The sequence below is a fragment of the Chrysemys picta genome, chromosome 22 (genome assembly GCF_011386835.1).
Source record: "Chrysemys picta bellii isolate R12L10 chromosome 22, ASM1138683v2, whole genome shotgun sequence".
In the NCBI taxonomy this organism is placed as follows: Eukaryota; Metazoa; Chordata; order Testudines; family Emydidae; genus Chrysemys; species Chrysemys picta.
The window spans coordinates 11,929,157-11,949,775 of record NC_088812.1 but is presented as its reverse complement, the minus strand read 5'-3'; the positions used below and the strand labels follow the sequence as shown (position 1 = coordinate 11,949,775).

The window sequence follows — 20,619 nt, the reverse complement described above, 5'->3', positions numbered from 1 at the left end:
ATCCCTGGTTCCCCTGCCTCAGAGACCAGCAGGGGAGCCGTGGGCCGGGCCGGGTGGCCAGGCAGCCCAGGACAGCGGTGGCTCTGGGGGCGTCTGTGGGGAGGGGTAAGGAGGAAGGGAGTGTGGCCTAGTGGTCAGAGCTGGGCGCCAGGACACCTGGGTTCTGAGCCCGAGTGAGAGGTAAGTACATGGCTCTTGGAGTCAGGACTCCTGGGTTCCTCTGCTCCCAGGAGCCTCCTCAGGGCCCGGCGACCCCGGCCTGGCTCTGCACATGGCCCCAGGGCCATGCTGGCACAGGCTGGGGAGCCCAGCTGCTGTCAACCCCCCCCCCGCCCGAAGGCATCGGCCTGTCACTACCTGGGCCTTGCCCCCCCCAGCAGCCACTACAGTCCCACGGCTTGGGCTGGAGCCGCCTCTGACCTGGGGGGGGGCCAGGGAGAGTGGGGGCATGAACTTAACTAGCCGCCGCTTGTCTTGGGGGGGCTCAGGACAGGCTGCCAGGCGCAGACAGTGGGGGGTGCCGGCTGCACGGTGGGAAGGGTCTGGGGGGGTGCCAGGTGCAGGGGGGGGGGGGGGTCTGGGAAGGGGATGTCTAGTGCAGGCTGGGGGGGCAGGGAAGGGGATGACTGGTGCAGGGTGGGGAGGGAGCAAGGTGGAGGGTGGGAGGGCAGGGGGTGCCAGGTGCCGGATGGGAGGGGAGATGGGGTGCCAGGTGCAGGGGGGGGGCTGGGAAGGGGATGTCTGGTGCAGGGTGGGGAGGGAGCAAGGTGCCAGCTGCAGGATGGGGGGAGCAGGGGGGTGCCAGCTGCAGGCTGCAGGGGGGGCGGGGAGGGAGCAAGGTGCCAGCTGCAGGATGGGGCACTTGGGGGGGGGGTGACCCACCGCTTTCATCCCCCCCAGTCCTCGCCCATCTCGTGCCCCGGCTCCCCTGCCATTGGCGAGGCTTCGACAGCCCCGGCGCCTCCCCGGGCGGTGCTGAGCCAGGCACATTCCCGGCCGGGTGGGAGGCTGCGAGGGACACGGGGGGGGCTGTGTAATAACCCCGGGAGCCGCCTGCTCCTGTCAGTGCTGCCGTCGGCCGGGGTCGGGGTCCAGGAGCCGCGCGGGCAGGAGGGGGTGAAGGCGCAGGGAGCTCCCTGGCCAGGCCGCAGCTCCGGCTCCAGCCCAGGCCAGCACCCAGCGAGCGACGGCACCAGGCAGCCAGGTCACGGGGGGCACGGCCGGGGTTGGGCTGAGGGGTGGGCACGTCTCCAGCACTGGGCGCGGCCTGGGACCTTCCTGCCCTGGGGGACGGCGCCTGAGAGCCCTGAGCCCGTCCCGGTCGCTTGGGTTCTCGGTCAGGGACCCTTGTCACCAATGCACACCCCGGACAGGGCAGATCGGAGCCGCCCCCCAGCTGCTCTACCCAGAGGGACAAGCCCCCAGCCCGACTCGTCGCCCCCCCATCCCCTCGGCAGAGCCCCCCCAGCCCCCTGGGCAGAGCTGGAGCCCGGCTGGGGCCCGTTGCCATGCCGGCGCCTGGTTGCTAGGTTTCGCTCGGAGCCGGCGTGGGCTGCAGCACGTTGTGCCAAACCTTGTAATTTGTGCACTTGCAGCATCTCTCGGGGTGATGGGGGGGGGGGCGTCCCCGCGTAAAGCCTGGGGGGGCCTGAGCCCTGACCCCCCTTCAGCGTGTTCATTCCTCCGTACCCCGTGTGGCAGGCTCAGTGCTGAGCCCCCAGGCCCCTCCCAGAGGGGTCAGAGAACCCAGGCGTCCTGGCTCTAACCACTAAACAGAGCTGCCCCCTCCCCCGGCAGGGCTGGGGGGGTGACGTGACACGGCGGGGGGAGGCCCTTTCAGATGAGGGGGGCAGGTACCACACTCCATCGCCTTGCAGAGGCCCCAGCGCGGGATCCCCATTAACCCAGCAATGACCCTGCACGGGCCCCAGGCTGAACTGAGCCCGTCAGCAGGTACGTGGGGGCAGCTCGGGGTCTGGGAAGGGGGTGTCCCCTACCAACAAGCCCCCCCGGACCACAGAGTGGCCCGCAGAGCAGTCGGGGAGCCGGCAGCAGTCACGGGGTTCACCTGCAGGTGCTGCTATCGCCCAGGGCCCAGCCACGCGCCCAGTGGGTTCTGGGGGCAGCGGGGCGTCTGCAGGGCACTGGGAGAGGGGCCGTGTTGCAGGCCCTGCTGAGGGGCTGCGTGTGCGCTCCGAGTGTTGTGTGTGTGCATGTGTGCATACGCTGCGCGTGTTTCAGGGCGTGCGTGCGTGCGTGCTCCGAGTGTTGTGCGTGTGCGAGCATGTGTGTATGTGTGCGTGTGTGCGCGCGCTCTGAGTGTTGTGTGTCTGCATGTGTGTGTCTGCATGTGTGAGTGCGCTTTGAGTGTTGTGTGTGCATGTGCGTGTGTGCGTTTGTGTGTGAGTGCGCTCTGAGTGTTGTGTGTGTGTGCGTCTGTGTGTGTGCGCGCTCTGAGTGTTGTGTGTGTGCACGTGCGCGCATGCTGTGTGTGTTTCAGGGTGTGCACGCTCCGAGTGTTGTGTGAGTCTGCATGTGTGTGTGTCTGCATGTGTGAGTGCGCTTTGAGTGTTGTGTGTGTGTGCGTCTGCGTGTGTGTTGTGTGTGTGCGCGTGTGTGTGTGCGTGTGTGTGCTCTGAGTGTTGTGCGTGTGTGTGTGTGAGTGCGCTCTGAGTGTTGTGTGAGTGCGCTCTGAGTGTTGTGTGTGTGCGCGTGTGCATGTGTGCGTATGAGTGCGCTCTGAGTGTTGTGTGTGTGCATATGTGCATTTGCGTGTGTGTGTGTGAGTGCGCTCTGAGTGTTGTGTGTGTGCATATGTGCACTTGCGTGTGTGTGTGTGAGTGCGCTCTGAGTGTTGTGTGTGTGTGTGCGCGCGCTGCGTGCCTGTCTCCCCGTGTGCACGCTCTGTTCCGGCTGCTGGCAGGCTGGCACTCACCCGCCCGCACAAAGAGCTGCTCCCGGTGCATGTTGCCGACACAGCCCTGGCGCGGAGCTCGCAAGCAGCCCGTGGGCACAGGCAGCCCCCAGCCCTCCCTCTCCGCGCAGCGCTCCCTCGGGGCTCGCCCGGCTCCCTGCCGCCGGACAAGCCAGTCCCCTGGGACCATGCTGGGCTGCCCGGTGCGGCGGGGCCATGGGCAGCGGGGGGCACCGGGCACTGGGCACCTGCAGATCTGCAAGCGCACGGACCTGCTGGTGGTGGAGATTAACACGGTCTCTTGTTGCAGCCACGGCAGTGCCATGGACCCAGGGCACTGGCCCGCGCGGGGCTCCGGCACCCCCTGGATCTACCGGAGCATCTCGGGGGAGTACGCGTGAGTCAGGGCCTGTCTCACTAGATCATTCCTCCCGGCGGGGGCGGAGGGCACCGCTTCCCTAGGCTCGCGGGCTTGAGCAGGGGGCTGCGGGTCAGGACTGAGGGGCACCGGCAGAGCTGTGTGATGGGGGGAGCTCAGGGCTGGACTAGAAGGGGGCTGTGGGTCAGCACTGGGACGCATCTCCCCTTTCCCTGGCATCAACCCAACAGGGCGCCCCCGCCCCCTGAGTCCCATCAGTCACCCCCCTGCAATCCCTGCCTATCCCCCACCCCATGGGTGGGCACCCAGGGCACTGCTGCCGGCCCCACGGGCCAGGAGAGCCAGGGGGTGTCTGCCAGGGTGGGAGGGGCAGTGCTAGGAATAGGGTCGCCCCATGCTCCACCCCAGTGTGCCCCCCCAGTTAGCGGGACCCCCCACACACAATGAGCTATCCGGGACCTCTGTGCCCCCCCGCCACCAGCCTAGCAGTGGGTGGGGCAGCCGGACCCTGAGCGAGTCTCTCTCTGCCTTGCAGGTGTCTGGAGAAGCGCTTTGCGGCTGAGCTGTGGCCGGCCCGGCGCCCGGGGCCCCGTGGGCACCAGGACCCCACGTGGAGCAAGACGATTCCTCTCCCCCAGCCACCCTCCAGCAGCGACCCCCGGGGCCTGCGGCTGCTGGGGAAGGGGGCGCGAGGGGACCGGGACGCCCCCAGCGAGAGGAAGCCGAGGGGCGGCTCGGAGGGCAGGAGGGGCCTGGGTTGGGCGGCCCCCCCGGAGAGGAGGGGGCAGGGGGCAGCGGCCGGCGTCCTGGGCAGGAGGCGGCTGGCAGGGAGTGCCGTGGAGGTGCTCCCAGCCGGGCCCCCCAGCTATGAGACCCACATGCTGAGACGGCTCCGGGCGGGGCAGGGCAGCCGCAAGCCGAACGCGCCACGGCCCCCGCCCTACATCTCGCCCCCTGCCTACGACGCGCCCCACCGCACCCTCCCCACCAAGCGGCCCCGCACCGCCCCCAAGCCGCCGGCCGCCAAGCGGGGCCGGCCAGCGCCCCATGGGACAGGGCCCGCTGGAGGCAGCCCGGAGCCCGCTCCCGGCTCAGGCGGCCCCCGGCAGCGGCTGGCCACGCTCCCCCATGAGGTCCTGGGTGGCTGGAGCTACCACGCGGGGTCGGGCTCCCTGGGGCGCCGTGCCAGGTCGGGGCTGGAGGGCGCAGTGCAGTCCACGGCCCGGGGCGGCTCGGCCGAGTCCCTCTTCCGCCCGCTGTCCAGCCCAGACGGTGGCAGCCACACGCTGCCCCGGGCAGCCGGAGGGGCTGGCAGGGCCCGCAGCCCCAGGGGCTGGGATGCAGCGGGGCCTGGCTCTGCCCCGGGCCGGCAGCGACTCCCCTCCGGCTGGGGCTTTGGCTACGCGCCCAGCTCCGCGGGCAGCGCCAGGAGTGGGCAGCGGGAGGGCTGGGAGCAGAGGGGCCGGCCAGAACGCAGGGCGCCCCCCTCTCCCCGCCCCGTGGGGAAGGCACCTGACCAGTCCCCCAGAGCCGAAGGCCGAAGCCGGCATGGGGGTGTCTTTGTGATCGATGCCACCTGCGTGGTGATTCGCGCCGAGTACATCCCGCCCCCGCGGCGGGAGCAGGTGCGGCTCCTGGGGTCCCCCCCGCCCCGGGACTCAGCCTCTCCATGCCAGAGGCTGCTCCTGGCCAGCCGACCCCACCTTGGGGCCTCCGAGCGGGCGGCAGGGCCCCCACCCCCTTCCCCCGGGGATGGCTCCCTGGGGGAGAGGGCGGCTCGGATCTTGGGGCTCCCCGCGGCCGAGCTGGGCCTGGAGGGGCCACAGGGGGCCTGTGCCCAGCGAGAGGACCCCGGGCGCTGGGGCCAGCAGGCGGGAGCAGCTCTTCCGGGCAGCCCAGAGCCGCTGGTGGGGGGCCCCAGAGTACATGGGCTGCCCAGTCCGGCCGCTTCCCCCGCAGAGCCGCCTGGGGTGCCGGGGGGCAGGGAGACCCCTGGGGACGGCACCAATCCATCTGTGGGGCCGGGGCCGGGGCCGGGTTGGGGCAGGGAGGCTCCTGGGGACGAGCCGCAGGCCCTGCCCCCCCGAACCCGGCCCTGCGCCAAGCGCCCGGCGCTCTGCACCCGCGACCTGCGCGAGGCCGTGTCCCGCATCCGCCGCCACACGGCGCCCGACTCGGACACGGACGAGGAGCCCGAGGGCCCGGCCCCGCGCGGCCACATGGCCTGGAGGGGGCGCCCGCGCCACGGGGCCCTGGCCTACAGCAGCAGCAGCCTGGAAAGCAGCGGCTCCGACACCACCGTCGTCCCGGCTGGCGAAGGGGGACCCCCGGGGGCGGTGCCAGAGGCCGGGGAACCAGGGCAGGAGGCCTGGGGCGGGGGCCAGGAGGGGGTGGAGATGAGTGGGGCAGCGGAGCCCAGAAGGGGGTGAGGGTGATGGAGGGGGCCTGTCCTGCTCGTGTGCCCTGCGCTTTTCTTCCCTCGCCCCTGCCCTCCTCTCGCCTTCTCACATGTCGAGGAGGGGCGGGGCCTGGTAGGGCGTGCCCAGGAGGGGCGGGGCCTGGTACGGCCTGCCCGAGATGGGCGGGGCCTGGCGGGGTGTGGCTTGGTGGGGCAGGGCCGAGCCTGGCAACTCAAATACCCCTTAGCTTTGGGAGGAGACGGATGGAAGGGGAGGACCGGCTTAGACCCAGCTAGGACCCCGGGCCGGGCTCCTGTGTAGCCTGGGGGGGTGCACCTCCCCGGTGGGGGTGAGGGCGGGCCCCTCAGAGCCAGCGTGGCGTCCCAGGCCCTGGCGCCGTTCCGGGCAGAGCCGTAACAAGGCATTTCAGCGCCCGCGGTGAGCGAGCGTATTTGCACACACGCCCATCGGGTTTGGTCATCGTTTTTCCACCCCCCTGTGGCTTTGCACCCGGCTCACCCTGCCCTGGACACGGCCCTGCTGGGGGCAGTTAACGGAGCAGTCTGTGTCTCTACCCCGGACTCTTCTGTGTGAATCGAACCTGCTGTAAAATAAACCCCCCTGGGGGCCTGTGCCCCGGCCTTGCTGCCGTGTCTGCGAGTTTATACCCTGACCAACCCCTGGCTACCCCTGACAGCTGCCCGGGCCTGGGACTTGGTTAAGTGTCTGGCCCCAAACTCCTGTGCAGCTTTGCAGACAAACAGCTGCAGGGCTCTGCCCCAGAGGTGGTTGCATTTCATTGCTGGGTGAGGGATTCCCTGTGCCTCCAAACAGCTGCTGCACCCCACCCCAGAGGCAGCTGCATTTCAGCACTGGGTGGAGCGATTGCTGGGGAAAGAGGCTCTGGGCTCCTTTGAGATGAAAGGCCTTAAAGAAACAGGCGATTAATAATATTGGTGGGGGGCGGGCAGGGGGCGAGTTCCCGTTCCTGGCACCAGGATTCAAAACCAAATGCCCAGAGAGAGGGTAGAAGAGACCCTCCCCCCCATGCCCATCCCCAAATAATTGGGAGGTGCCTGGAGGGCGCCTTTCCCGGAACCGCCACTAGAGGGCGGCACACACCCAATTTTCATCCGCTTTCCGCGAAGTCCCTGGGCCGGCCCGTGGGCCCAGCTCCCGGCCCGCTGGCACGGGGCGCGGGGGTCCGGGCACGGCTCGGTTCTGGGGCTCTTTGCTTGGGGGGGACTTCGCTCCACCCCCATTGCAGCTCCCGGCCTCCCCCCCCAGCAAAACTCTACTGAACAACATGAGTCTGTGGAGGCCTAGGGCTGGGAGAGAACCCAGGAGTCCTGGCTCCCTCCCCCCACTCCACCCCACTCCCCTCCCATAATAGAACCCAGGAGTCCTGGCTCCCTCCCCCCACTCCACCCCACTCCCCTCCCATAAGAGAACCCAGGAGTCCTGGCTCCCTCCCCCCACTCCACCCCACTCCCCTCCCATAAGAGAACCCAGGAGTCCTGCCCCCCCTCCCCCGAGGCATGAATCCTGGGCGGAGTATTTCGGTGCTGGGGGAGGCGTGGCCCTTGGCAGCCTCTCTGGGTCCCCGTGGGCAAGGGGGGGGCAATGAATGAGTGAAGCACCTCCCCTGCCACCCTTTGGTTTGGGCTGTGGCCGAGGGCTCTGACCTCACGGGGCACCTGGGGAGCTGCTGGGACTGCAGAGGGTGAGTCACCCGGGGGGCGGGGGGGGATGATGGCAAAAAGCCCCCCCCCCCATGCTGGGACAGCCACCACCTCTTACTCATGCTGCCCCTGGGGGAAGGATCCCCCAGCTGGAAAGAAAACAAACCACACAACTAATGTGTCCAATTTGCACTTTATTTAAAACCAGCTCCACCCCCTCCCGGGCCCTGTCATTATCTCCCTGACACAGGTCTGCAGCAGCCGGCTGGGAGCTCAGGGCCGGGGCAGCCAGGAGGTGCCATGCGCCGGGGAATGAGCTTGGAACCCAGGAGTCCTGACTGATTCCCGCTCTGCCCCAGCTGGAAATGTTCCCCACCCACTGCTGGGAACGGGAGCCAGGAGTCTGCCTCCCAGGCCCCTGCTCCAACCCACTTAGACCCCACTGCCCGCCGCGAGCCAGGGAGAGAACCCATGAGTCCTGGCTCCCAGCCCCCCGCTCTACCCACTAGTCCCCACTCCCCTCCCAGAGCCAGGGAGAGAACCCAGGAGTCCTGGCTCCCAGCCCCCCCGGCTCTAACCCATGTAGACCCCACTCCCCTCCTGGAATTGGAAATAGAACCCAGGTGTCCCAGGCCTGCTCCCAGTCATCCCCCTCACCTGGTTTAACTCCTCCCTTTCCTTGTATTTCCCGTGGGGTGCCAGGCCCTGGACCCCTCCCCTCCCCAATCCTCAGTGGGCTGGAGCCCTAGCCTGGCCCTCGGTCCCCCCCCCCCCCCCCCCCAGCCCTTGGGGCAAAGATTCCAGCCCCCCGTGGGCTCGCTGCAGGGGAATCATCTCTTGCTGTCCTTTCGCTAACCCCGTCTCTCCTGGCGCCCCTGACTCCGGCCCCCCCGGCCGGCGCGGTGTCCCGGATTCCGGGCAGGGGTGAGTTCGGGCTGAGTCATGCGGGTAAATATAACCCCCAGCGCGGGATCCTGCTGCCAGCCACTCACTTTCCTTTTTTAAGGAGCCTTTTCGAGGTGGACTCCGCCCACAAACCCAAAGGCCTGGCGCTGGCCCACTCTCCCGCCCCCCTGCGGTGCCAGCCGGGCCCTATTTCAGGACTGCAATGACTTTCTCGCCCTGTTTCCTTTTAAAGGGACCCCGCGGCAGGTTAAAAAAACCACCCCTCGCCCCCCCAGCTGGAGGGCTCCCGGCCGGCCGGCTCGGCCCAGACGCAAAGTTCTGCTCGGTCTCGGCTGCTGGGTGGACGCCGGGCCCCAGGGAGAGCTGGGGAGCTCTGGGCCAGAAGGACCAGTTCCCATTGTCTCCGGCCCGGGGATCCCAGCCCCTCACCCTGGCCTCTGGCCCATCATAGCTGGCTGAGCCAGACCCTGTCTGTGCCACTTGGCTGAGAGCGAGGGAGACCCACAGGTGCTATGAGACCCCCTTTACTGTTCACCCCGGCTGAGTCCTGCCCCTGTGCCCCCAGGGGCCAGCCCCACCTTCCCCTGGCCCCAGCACCTGGCTCTACACCCCCCTGGCTTGTCACGTGACCCCCGTCCCAGACACGGAGCGGGAACGGTGGGGTCGTTGTGGATCGTGCTGGGTGCTGCGGGGGTGCCCAGCAGGGCTAGGGCCCCACCGTGCAAGGAGCTGTACATAGAGACAGGGGCCGATTCCTGCATTGCACACCCCGTCCCCCAGGGGTCACTTGCCCCAGAGCAAAATGCAAAGCACAGAGGTGGTAGTTTGCACCCACTGGGGTAAGACGTGCCCAAGGCCGGGGGGCCGGGACACTAGCATGGGGGTGGGGAGGGGCACAAAGGGGGCCCGGGCTCCGGCCGGGACGGGGGTGCTGCTCTCGGGGGCGAGCGGTTTGGGGCCCAGCCTGCGGTACTTTCAGGGCCTGATTTCTGGGGGTGCAGCGGAGCGATGGACCCGCCTGGCACTCACCAGGGGCCACTTGGTCCAACTGGCCTCAACTGCTGGGAGCCCAGGGGCCGGTGGGGAGCTCGAGCTGCGGCTTCATCCCTTGGCCCGTCTGCCAGGACAGGGCGGATCCGGCGTGTGGCTTCCATGACACCCAGAGTGAGCTGAGACCCACCAAACTCGACTCACGGCACCGTCTAAAGGGAACAACCTGCCGGAGACGCTGACCGGGGCCTAGACTGGACCAGCCACTCACAGGTGAGAGGCTCCCACCACCGGCCCACCCCGCCCGAGCCAGCCTGGCCTGCTAGCCCACGCTTCACCGCTGCCCCCTGGTGTCTGCCTGCCCCATGCAGGGTGTTTCCCCATCAGCCCTGCCCCCTATTGCCCCAGGCTGGGGGTGGGTGGGTTTGGACATGGGCCGCAGAGCCCAGGTGATTGCTGCAGCCCTGACCACCGCTGCTTGGACTAAGCCCTGTGGGTCAGGAGCCCTGTAGTGCTGACGGCTAGCAGAGATTCTCCTCTGGCAGGAGTGGCAGGGGCCGCAAAGCTCAGACTCCTCTCCCGCTGTCTCGCCGTAGTCCCCAGGGGTCTGGGCTCGGCTCGCTTCTGATCCAGCCCCGAGCTGCGGCTGGAAATGTCCCCAAAGCTCAGGTGAAGCCAAGTGGGGGGGGGCTGGGCGCTCTGAGCAATGGGGGTGTCAGGCCCCCAGGCACTGGGAGGGCGCCCCCTGCCCTGGCCCTTGCCCGGCTCCGTGGTAGTGGAAGCCGATGCGATGAGCGCACCACAGACTGCGGGGGAAGGCCGGGAGGGCACTGCACAAACCCCTCCCAGCTCCCTGCTGAGAAAATGACCTTCTAAATCCAGCTCCGGCCGGCGCCAGAACCACAGCTGCCCTCGGCCCCCAAACCCAGCACGAGCCGCTGAACTCCGGGGAGGATGGGCCGAGCCCCCCGCTCGCCCAGCTCTCCCTGGGGCCCTGCCCCGGCCTCCAGTCTGAGTCCTCCTCCCCCGGGCCCTCCCCACGGCTCCGTGGGTGCTCCAGGGCTGCAGCACCCACAGAGAAAAATTAGTGGGTGCTTAGCACTCCCTGGCAGCCAAGCTCCCCCCTCAGCACCTCTCATCTGCCAGCGGCCCCGCCAGTCTACTCCTGCACCTCCCGCCGGCTGCGAACAGCTGTTTTGCAGCAGGTAGGAAGGGGGAGGAGGCGGGAGGGGGCAGGACGGGGCGGGGGCTTGGGGAAGGGGTGGGGATGGGGTGGGGCCTGGGACGGGGCCGGGGGTTGGGCACCCCCCCGGCTAGGAGGGAAAGTTGGCGCCTATGCCCCATGGTGCTGTCCCCACAAGCCCCATGCCCCGGGGTGTGTGTGTGCACATGGGTGTGTTCCCACACATCCCTCTGTGCATGTGTGTGTTTGGGACCTGGGAACACATATGGTGGCCTTTAGGTGCCGGCACAATCCGTGTGTATGGATTGTGTGTGTGCACACATATTGGTGGGTGGGTGTGCACTTGGCGGGGAGCGTGTGTCAGTACGGGTGTGTGTATGTGAGGTGGTAGGTGTGTGTGTGACGCACACAGAGTGGCGCTGTGGGGGGTGCACAATACACCAGCTGGGAGAGGGGCTGACTCCGGCTCTGCTCCTCTTTCTCTGCGAGCTGAACCGGGCCGGGCCCGCGGACTCCCCCTGACCTGTGACCCCAGCCATGGCCGGGGCGGGTGGGGGCGAGCGGGCGGCGGGGCCCACAGGTGGGCTGGGCGAGCTGCCCAGGGCCCTGGCCACGCAGCCTCTGACGGTGCCGGGTGACACAAGAGCTGCCCGCGCCCGCTGGCAGACCTGCAATTAGGACAGATCCCGGCTCGACCACAAGCCCCAAATTCCCAGCGGGGGCCTCTCGTCTGGGATGCCCGGGGCAGTGCAACGTCACCGGAGCGTCTCCACTGCAACCCCCGCTGCGGCTGGGAAAACTCCCCCTTCCCCGGGGGGCAGCTGGGAGACCTCGGCCAGGCCAAGGGGGGGCCCCTGCCTCCCCCAAGCCCCTTTGTCCTGTTGTCCTGGCCAGCCTGGTATCCCCCCTCCCCCCCGCTGGATCTAAGCACTGGGCCCGCCCCATGCCCAGGGAGTGGGTCCTGCACCCTCATCCCACTTGCTGCGAAGGGGGCACAAACCCGGTGCTGAATTTCCAAATACACTGAAATCCACACGGCCCCTCGGGTAACCGACCTGCCGCCCTCTTCCCTACCCCCCTGCCCCCCCGGCAGCGCTCCCGCCCTGCACCCGCAGCGCCCCTTGCTGGCACCAGGTTGTGCCCGCTGCTCTCTGGCCCGGCTGTACGACTCTGGGCCTGAAACCAGCGCCGCGAGCAGCCGTAGCCAGCGCTGGGCGGGGGGGGGGTTGGGTGCGTGGGGGGGGCGCCATGAGGTGTTGTGTCTGTGGTGAGACAGCCGGGGGGATCCAGATGTGAACCTGCCGCGCGAGCGCCTGAGTCATCGCCCGCCCCATTCCTGTACCGCCCAAGGCTGGCCGGGCAATCTGCTTCCAATTTGCCTGGCCTGGCGCGTCCCTGCAGGGCAGACAGGCAGCGAGGAACCCGCCCTCACCTGACGGCCGGCTGGGGGGGAGCAGAGGACGCTCAGAAAGGCGACGAGTTTGGCCAGGTCTCAGCTGCCTTCTAGCGGCTGGTGATGATCGAAACTCCCTCCCCCTCCCCCTCCCATCCACCCTGGAGCTGCAGGAACTGTTTTCTGTCCCGAATGGCTCCTCCCCGGCGCGGCCCAGCCACAATCTAGCCCTGATTGCAGGAAGGTCGCGATGTCGCTGCTGCCGATCGCCAGCTGGGGCGCGGGGGGGGGTCACAGCAGGTCCCACCCCCACGTGCTGTTTGCCACGAGGCTGAACGTCCGGCGCTGTCCCTAGGGGCTGTGTGCATTTACGTGTGTGTGTGTGAACAAGTGTGCGCGTGCACCCGCGTAGGCCCGTGTGGGTGTTTGTGTGTTCACGTGTGTGTGCGGGCCTTGCACCCCGTTGTGTGTCTGTGGACCCCCGCACTCTGTCTCTGGCGTGCAGTGAGTCCCAGGGGCTCGGGGCCCAGCCGGCAATAGCCCAGGGGCCTGGCTGGGGAGCGGGCCCGGGCAGTGTCTCCACGCTGGGCGGCTGGAACAGCTCCCCTGCCCCGCTCCCCTCCGGCTCTGGGGAGCCCCGGCCTCCCTCCCCGCTGGCCACACACGCTGGGGGCAGGGAGGGCCGGGTCTGGCCTCTCGCTGAACTGCCCCGCGCCAGGGAACGGCTCCCGCGAGCGAGCGGCACGCCCGGGGCCCCGACTCACCACAGCCGGGAACAGCTGCTCGCTCACCCACAGCCACCCTCTCAGGCCTGGCTCCCAGCCACACCTCTGCCGGCCACGGGGCCTCGGGCACACGGCGTGGAGCCAGCCGGGCCTGGCCCTGGGCGAAGGAGCTGGGGGAGGAGCCAGCTTGTCTCCTGCTGGGCCAAGCAGGAGTGTGGTGCAAGCGGCAGGCTGATGCCAGATACCAGGGTTGGGGGCACATTGCAGACCGACCGACAGAGCCCTGGTGCAACTCACATGGCTGACAAACCTTTGGGGGGGGGGCTCCATATGCCTGATAGTTATCCAGGCAGGTGGGGGGGCGCAGAGCTGCGGGCGGGGGCTGGGCTGGGGTGCAGAGCTGCAGGTGGGGGCTGGGCTGAGGGCGCAGAGCTGCGGGCGGGGGCTGGGCTGGGGTGCAGAGCTGCAGGTGGGGGCTGGGCTGAGGGCGCAGAGCTGCGGGCGGGGGCTGGGCTGGGGGCGCAGAGCTGCAGGCGGGGGCTGGGCTGGGGGCGCAGAGCTGCGGGGGTGGGGGCTGGGCTGGGGGCGCAGAGTTGCGGGCGGGGGCTGGGCTCAGGGCACAGCTGCGGGGGTGGGGGCTGGGCTGGGGGCGCAGAGCTGCGGGTGGGGGCTGGGCTCAGGGCACAGAGCTGCAGGCGGGGGGTGGGCTGGGGGCACAGAGCTGCAGGCGGGGGCTGGGCTGGGGGCGCAGAGCTGCGGGCGGGGGCTGGGCTGGGGGCGCAGAGCTGCAGGCGGGGGGTGGGCTGCCCACGAGAATGTGCCAGGCCCTCCCGGAGCCGAGCGCTCTGCACCTGGCCTTGCCCGCCTCCCTGTCCTGTGCTGTGCCGGCCTGGGAGAGAGGCACCCAGCCGCAGGGCAGCTGGGGTGCCTGGGGGCGAGGGGCAGCTGGGGTGCCGGTAGCTCCCTGCCCCAACTCAAAAGCTTCTCTCTCACTCGTGAGCCGTGGGGCTGACAGCTGGGCCTGGTGTTTGGCTCACCTGTTCCTAGCATCCTTCCCCTGCCCCTGCCCCTGCCCCTTCCCCACCCACTGGGCTGGCGGGGAGAGCTGGGAGGCAGGGGAAGGCGGGCGCTGGTCTGTCCTGCAACGGGACCCCCCCCCGGCCCAATACTTCCTCCCTGATCCTGGCCCCAGGCTGGCAGCTCCCAGCTTTTGGGGTGGGGCAGAGCTGATGGTGTAGCTCGGGGTGGGGATAAATAAATCAATTAATGGAGATATCCCATTTCCTAGAACTGGAAGGGACCCTGAAAGGTCATCGAGTCCAGCCCCCTGCCTTCACTAGCAGGGCCAAGTACTGATTTTGCCCCAGATCCCTAAATGGCCCCCTCAAGGATTGAACTCACAACCCTGGGTTGAGCAGGCCAGTGCTCAAACCACTGAGCTATCCCTCCCCCCAGGGGATAATTGGGGGGGCAGTCTGGGGGGACCCCCCAGGTTCAGCACCACGCGGGCCAGTCTGGGAGGGAGGCGGGTTGCTGGCTGGAGTGGGGAAGGCAGCAGGGGCTGGAGGGGGGGGTAGGAAGGGCAAATAAAGGGGGGGATCAGGGTGCATGTAGGTGAGCGAGGCCTGATGCTCCCCCGCCCCCACACTTCCACTGCCCCCAGCATGGCAGCTGCACTGGGGCCAGCGCCGGCCGGCGTGCAGTTCCCACCGATGGCCACACGATGTCGCTGTGCAGTAGACCAACCCCGACAGTCCTGGCCGGGGGGGGGGGCTGCATGGGAACCTCGTGGGGGCGAATTCTCACCCCTTGCAAGGTGCTTGCAGGAGAGAGGAGCACAGGGCAGAAGGGGAGGGGGGGAGAACAGCCCCCAGGCACTGAAGGGGTCAGATTGCTGCAGGATTGGCACTGACCCCCCCGACCTGCCCATTAGCTGTGGGGGTCCCCAAGCCTCGCTGGGCGGGAGCTGGGGGACTCACCGGGAACACATGGGCCCTGCCCTGGCCCTGCAGCTTGGGCAAACCAGCCCCCTGTCTTCCCCGTACTCCAGAGGGCCAGCTGCAACCCAGTGCCAAATGCACATGGTAAAGGAGTGGGCCTGTGGGTCCAGGGCCTCCATCCCCACCCCGCATGGCCCAGGTGCTCCTGGGGGCTTTATTGCCGCGGGGGCTGAGCTGGGAGAAGCCAGGGGCTGTGTGTTTGCCCCTTGGCAGGCGCAGGGCCTTGTGGGCAGTCCCATGGTGCTCTGCGGTGCGGCCCCTCGGCTCAGCGAGAGGGGCGGGGGGGAGACACAGCCTTGCGGCGTGAATGCGGCATTGTTAAGCGGGGCTGGAGTCACAGATAATTACCTCAATTAGTTACAATGGAAGAGTAATAAATACAGGCTTAGTGGCTCCTACCCACTGTGGTTTCTCAGATTAATCCAGCCCCGCCGACCAGGCCTGAAAAGCATGATGGACAATTCATTAAACTCCCCAAATGCCACACAACCGTCCCATGAAGGTTTGTATTAGACCCCTGGGGCGCTCAGCTTTGTCCCTAATTGTTTCTCTCAGGCCTTGGTCACCTAACAGCCAGGAGGTGACGGGCTGCCTCCCCAGCAGATGCCGGCGGGCCGCGGATTAGGGGCGAGCCTGGCCACGGTTGCTGGGGCGCCCTGGCCCGTCGGGACAGGAATGCTCCCGGGGAGGGGGGAAGCGGAGAGGCGGGCCCGACAAGGTGGGGTATTCGCGGGACACAAAACCGGAGGCACAAGGAGTTAATTAGAAGCCAGGCAAGGGGCTGTGAGCGGAGACGGCTAAATTACTTCCGAGGATTAATATGAACCGGGCTGAGCTAAAGCTGACGTTGAGTAATCGGCGCAGGGGAGCGGCTCCCGCGTTCCCACAACAGCCCCCTCCCCTCGCCAGGATGTGGCTGGCGGCACATGAACTAAACGCCACATCTGGACTCCCCTCCCCTGCCGTGGTCCCAATCCTGATGGTCTCCTGAGCACCCGCTGGAGTCCGGGGGCAACAGGCACAAACTGGCTTGTGGAGCTGGGGGAAGTCTGCCCCAATGTAGCTGCAGAGGTGGGAACCCCGCTGTCCTCCCCCGGAGAGAGAGGCAGGGCTGGTGCCAGCCAGCGGCCTGTCACTCCTGTGGCTTCCCCCACTGCTGAGAGGCAGCCACCTCTGGGATGGAACGTGGCACAGCGGTGCCATGCCTGGCTGGAGCCCACAGGGGATGGGGCGGGACCAGGGGGGAATTGCCCACACTGGACTTTAGCCAGGACGCTGGGGGGGAAGCCACAGGCTGGTCCCATGTGACAGGCCGAGCCTGTGGTGGCAGGGCGCCCCCCAGCAAGGCGCCAGCGCTGTACTGACGCAGGAAGTGTGCCCCCCACGCCCCAAAAGCCCAGTCAGCCTGAGGCCAGCGCAGGGGGCCGGCGAGCTAAAGGTGACGTCTCCTCTTCTCACCATGCCCCCCCCCGCGCACCCCGATGTCGTGTGCGCTTCACCCATTGCCCCCTGAGCCTTTCCCGGGGCAGGGCCGCTGGGCTCTGTCTGCTCCCTGCACAGACTGCGGCCTCCATGCTCCCGTCCCCAGCTCTCTCGCTCTGCAGGCTGGATGAGAGCCCCCCACCCCACCCCACAGATGGGCAGCGCTTCTGGCCCAGCTTTTCCAGTGCTCGGACCCCGCCACTGGACCCCACTTGCTGTTCACAGGGAAGGTGTGACACGGGTGAGTGTGAGTGTGCATATGACACTAGCACACACGATTTAATGCACTGAACAGCTGGAGCGTTTCCTTCAGCGCTCAGCTACCAACCCCCCCTCCGCACACACCAAAAACCCTTCTCGAAAGTACAGCCAGTGGCGAAGGGCTCCAGATGTTTCACAGCTGCCCAGCTGTGATGGGCTTTCCACTGGGTGGGGGGGGGGGGGCAGGGCGTGCATTTCCCAGCTCAGGCCCAGGACAGCGCAGGGGGAGGGGGCGGGGAGCTATATTTAAAGCCACCCAGTGTATTTATAAAAGCCCTGTTAATTTGCACCCTTCAGCCCGGTTGTGTGTGTGTGTGAGTCTATCTCAGGGGGGCTTTGGCGGCTGAAGGTGTGATACGGTTCGGCGAGCCCTCTGGAAAAACTGAGTAACAGAGGAGACTTATAACAATGTCATTATCTATATTCTTAACTCGCCACCGCAGGCAAACAGGGTTATTTTCATGCCCGGTGCACGGCAGAATTTAGCAGAGCGATAGCTCCCAGCAGACAACGGTGATGCTGCAGGAGGGTTATTTCGGGATGTGTTTCTTTCCAGTCTTTTTTTTTTCTGTGCATTTCTTTATTTTACCGCACCAGGGAGTGTTTTGCACCTTGGCAAGAAAAAGGGACAATCTTTTTTTTCTTCTTTCTTTCTAAGCATCAACTTTTCCGCTAGCGCCACGAGAAGGTATTTCTGGAAATGTCCCAGCGCCACCGCTGAGCGTTTGACACTGTCCCACTCGATGTGCCGCTTCGCCGGCTCATCGCCCGGGTCCCGCGCAGGAAACCCCGAGCTCGGATGGTGAACAGGCACCTTGAGATCAGCTCATGGGCCCTCCTGGCTCACAGAGGCCAAGCGATTGCCCCCAGGTCCCCTGGCTAGTGCCGTGGGGCTGGCTAACGCATCGTCCAGACCCTCCGCTCTGCGGCTGGAGCCATGGAGACACGGCGAATCCGCGTCCCTTCAGCACCCGGCGGGCGGGCATTCGTTCCTGCTGGCGTTTGTCTGGGTTAACTGCCCCGGCCCGGCCCAGCCCCTCCGGGGAACCCCTCCCCAGGTGTTGGATCGAGTGCCAGGAGCTCAGCACCCACCACCCTGGGCCTTTCCTGGAATTGACCCAAAGGGAGTTGGGCACCTCAGCGTTCCTGGGTCTCTGGGCCAGCAGCGCGAGCAGGGCACCATACGATAAACTCCGGCTCCCTCACTTGCTTCCCCAGAGCGGACAGTGCTGGACGATGCTCATTCGCTGCCTTGTCATCGTTGGCCTCCAGAGGTCATTAATGACCCCTTGGCACTAAGGGGAACCAGCCCCACGTCCCAAGCAAAGGCCAGAGGCCAGAGGCCCCATTGTGCCCAAGTGCTTGGCTGTCATGGCGATGGGCCCATGAGACCAGCTAGGAGATGGACACACCTTAGCTCAGGGGTTCGCAAACTGGGGGGCGGGACCTCTCAGGGGGTCGCGAGCTGTCAACCTCCGCCCCAAATCCTGCTTCGCCTCCAGCATTTATAATGGGGTTAAATATATAAACAAGTGTTTTTAATGTATAAGGGGGGGTCGCACTCAGGGGCTTGCTGTGTGAAAGGGGGCACCAGTACAAAAGGTTGAGAACCACTGCCTTAGATGGATGGATTAGATTACACAAGCGGCCCCTGGATGCAGGATGAAATATACTAGATTTCCAAACTATTGTGCATCTTTCCTGTGTGGCTATTAACCATCTACCAGACTCCACCCCAGAGGTGGCTGCATTCAGTGGTAGGCATGGTGATTCCTGTGTGTGTAGCACGTCAGGAGGAACTGGGTGTTAATCTAGAGCAGGGGTAGGCAACCTATGGCACACGTGCTGAAGGCGGCACGTGAGCTGATTTTCAGTGGCACTCACACTGCCCGGGTCCTGGTCATCAGTCCGGGGGGCTCTGCATTTTAATTTTATTTTAAATGAAGCTTCTTAAACATTTTAAAAAACTTATTTACTTTACATTCAACAATAGTTTAGTTATATATTGTAGACTTATAGAAAGAGACCTTCTACAAATGTTAATACGTATTACTGGCACACGAATCCTTATATTAGAGTGAATAAATGAAGACTCGGCACACCACTTCTGAAAGGTTTCTGACCCCTGATCTAGAGAGTCCTGGCCTCTTCCACATCGCCATCCGCACTGCTCCTCCGCCGGGCGGTGGGAGCCGGTGCAGGGCCCTTAGCCGGCATTGCACGCCGGGCGGTGGGAGCCGGGATAGGGGCCTTAGCCGCCATTGCACGCTGGGCGGTGGGAGCCGGTGCCGGGGCCTTAGCCGGCATTGCACGCCGGGCGGTGGGAGCGGGTGCAGGGCCTTAGCCAGCATTGCACGCCGGGCCGTGGGAGCCGGCACCAGGGCCTTAGCCGGCATTGCACGCCGGGCAGTGGGAGCCGGGGCAGGGCCTTAGCCAACATTGCGCACCGGGCAGTGGGTGCCGGTGCGGGGCCTTAGCCGGCATTGCACACCGGGCAGTGGGAGCCGGCACCGGGGCCTTAGCCGGCATTGCACACCGGGCAGTGGGAGCCGGCACCGGGGCCTTAGCCGGCATTGCACACCGGGCAGTGGGAGCCGGCACCGGGGCCTTATCCGGCATTGCACGCCGGGCGGTGAGTACTGGCACCAGGGCCTTAGCCGGCATTGCACGCCGGGCGGTGGGAGCCGGTGCGGGGCCTTAGCCGGCATTGCACGCCGGGCGGTGGGAACCGGTGCGGGGCCTTAGCCGGAATTGCACGCCGGGCGGTGGGAGCCGGTGCAGGGCCTTAGCCGGCATTGCACGCCGGGCGGTGGGTGCCGGTGCGGGGCCTTAGCCGGCATTGCACGCCGGGCGGTGGGAGCTGGCACCGGGGCCTTAGCCGGCATTGCACGCCGGGCAGTGGGTGCTGGCACCGGGGCCTTAGCCGGCATTGCACGCCGGGCGGTGGGTGCCGGTGCGGGGCCTTAGCCGGCATTGCACGCCGGGCGGTGGGAGCCGGTGCGGGGCCTTAGCCGGCATTGCACGCCAGGCGGTGGGAACCGGTGCGGGGCCTTAGCCGGCATTGCACGCCGGGCGGTGGGAACCGGTGCGGGGCCTTAGCCGGCATTGCACGCCGGGCGGTGGGTGCCGGTGCGGGGCCTTAGCCGGCATTGCACGCCGGGCGGTGGGTGCCGGTGCGGGGCCTTAGCCGGCATTGCACGCCGGGCGGTGGGTGCCGGTGCGGGGCCTTAGCCGGCATTGCACGCCGGGCGGTGGGAACCAGCAGCTGGGCCTCCCTGTTTAACCTCAAGGGGTGCGATCGGCGGCTCGCCCCGGACCCCGCCCAAACATGAAAGCCGGGCAGTTCCCCAGCTCGTCACCTGCTTCCACTTAGCGCCGGCTCTGGCGGGAGGCCGGTTCGTTCTCTAGCTGATCCCGCACGGCGCGGGGAGGGGGCTTGGGATTTTCTTTCTCCTCCTCAGGAGCGAGCTGTGGGTTTGAGGCTCCCGGCTCCCAACACACTCACTGAAGATCCTGAAACCCCAAAGCAGGTGGGGAGCAGAGTGTGCAAGGGCGGGGGCATCGCAGGGGAATCGCCGTCCTGGGGCCTGACTGCTTTGCCTTCCAAGTGACGCTGCAGAGCTCCTGGGCTCACGCCCGCTCTCAGCCCACGGTGCAGCCAGGTCCCACACCAGCTGCCAGGATGGGGGCGGGGCCACGCGTCCCAGGGGCTGTGGTCTCCGGGATCCGCACAACGGAGTGCGAGCATCCTCTGCAGGAGGCGGAGAGGAGCACTGGGGCGGGGAAAATGCAGCCACCTCTGGGGTGGAGTGTGGCGGCTGGTTCATAGCCATGCAGCAAACCTACTGGTGTTCGCTCCAGACGTACCGTTAATACGCATGTTCCAACAAGACGTCTGAGGATCCCTGCGGGGATCAGCTCAAACTGCCAATAAGACCCAGCGAGGGGAACTGACCATTGGAACCTCTGTCGTGGGCTGGGGCTGGATTCTCCCGGCAGGAGCGTTGGGACTGGACGCAGGAGGCGCTGGGGGAGGGTCCCCGGCTGGGTTATACACACGTCTGGACGGCACAATCCGAATGGTCCCCTCTGACCCTAAGATCTCGGAGTCCCTCATGCCCTGCACCTGGTGTCCTCGCTGACACTAGTGCGACAGGCGTGGAACGTGCTGCCAACTCAGTGTGGCAGCGTCTCCCACGCCCTTTGCACTGGTGTTAATGATGACACGGCTTGCCCAGCGCTGGGCAGGGATGAGGTGCCCCAGTGCTCCAACCCCCCCCACAAAAAAAATTAAACTCCGTTGGA

General features: G+C 66.8%; 1 protein-coding gene across 3 annotated transcripts; it reads left to right on the top strand.

Annotated features, from left to right (window-relative positions):
* The first annotated feature begins 791 nt into the window (after positions 1 to 791).
* DDN (dendrin) lies at positions 792 to 7,111 on the top strand. Of its 3 annotated transcripts, none has more exons than XM_065576031.1 (3): positions 792 to 1,204; positions 3,225 to 3,311; positions 3,829 to 7,108. In XM_065576031.1, the coding sequence occupies exons 2-3, from the start codon at positions 3,238 to 3,240 to the stop codon at positions 5,720 to 5,722; spliced, it is 1,968 nt and encodes a 655-aa protein (XP_065432103.1). In that variant the 5' UTR covers positions 792 to 1,204; positions 3,225 to 3,237; the 3' UTR covers positions 5,723 to 7,108. The 3 variants fall into 3 exon arrangements, with proteins under 3 accessions (XP_065432103.1, XP_065432104.1, XP_065432102.1); XM_065576032.1 differs by lacking the exon at positions 792 to 1,204 and adding an exon at positions 1,211 to 1,953 and having other exon boundaries at positions 3,829 to 7,110; XM_065576030.1 differs by lacking the exon at positions 792 to 1,204 and having other exon boundaries at positions 1,961 to 3,311; positions 3,829 to 7,111.
* Positions 7,112 to 20,619: the final 13,508 nt, after the last annotated feature.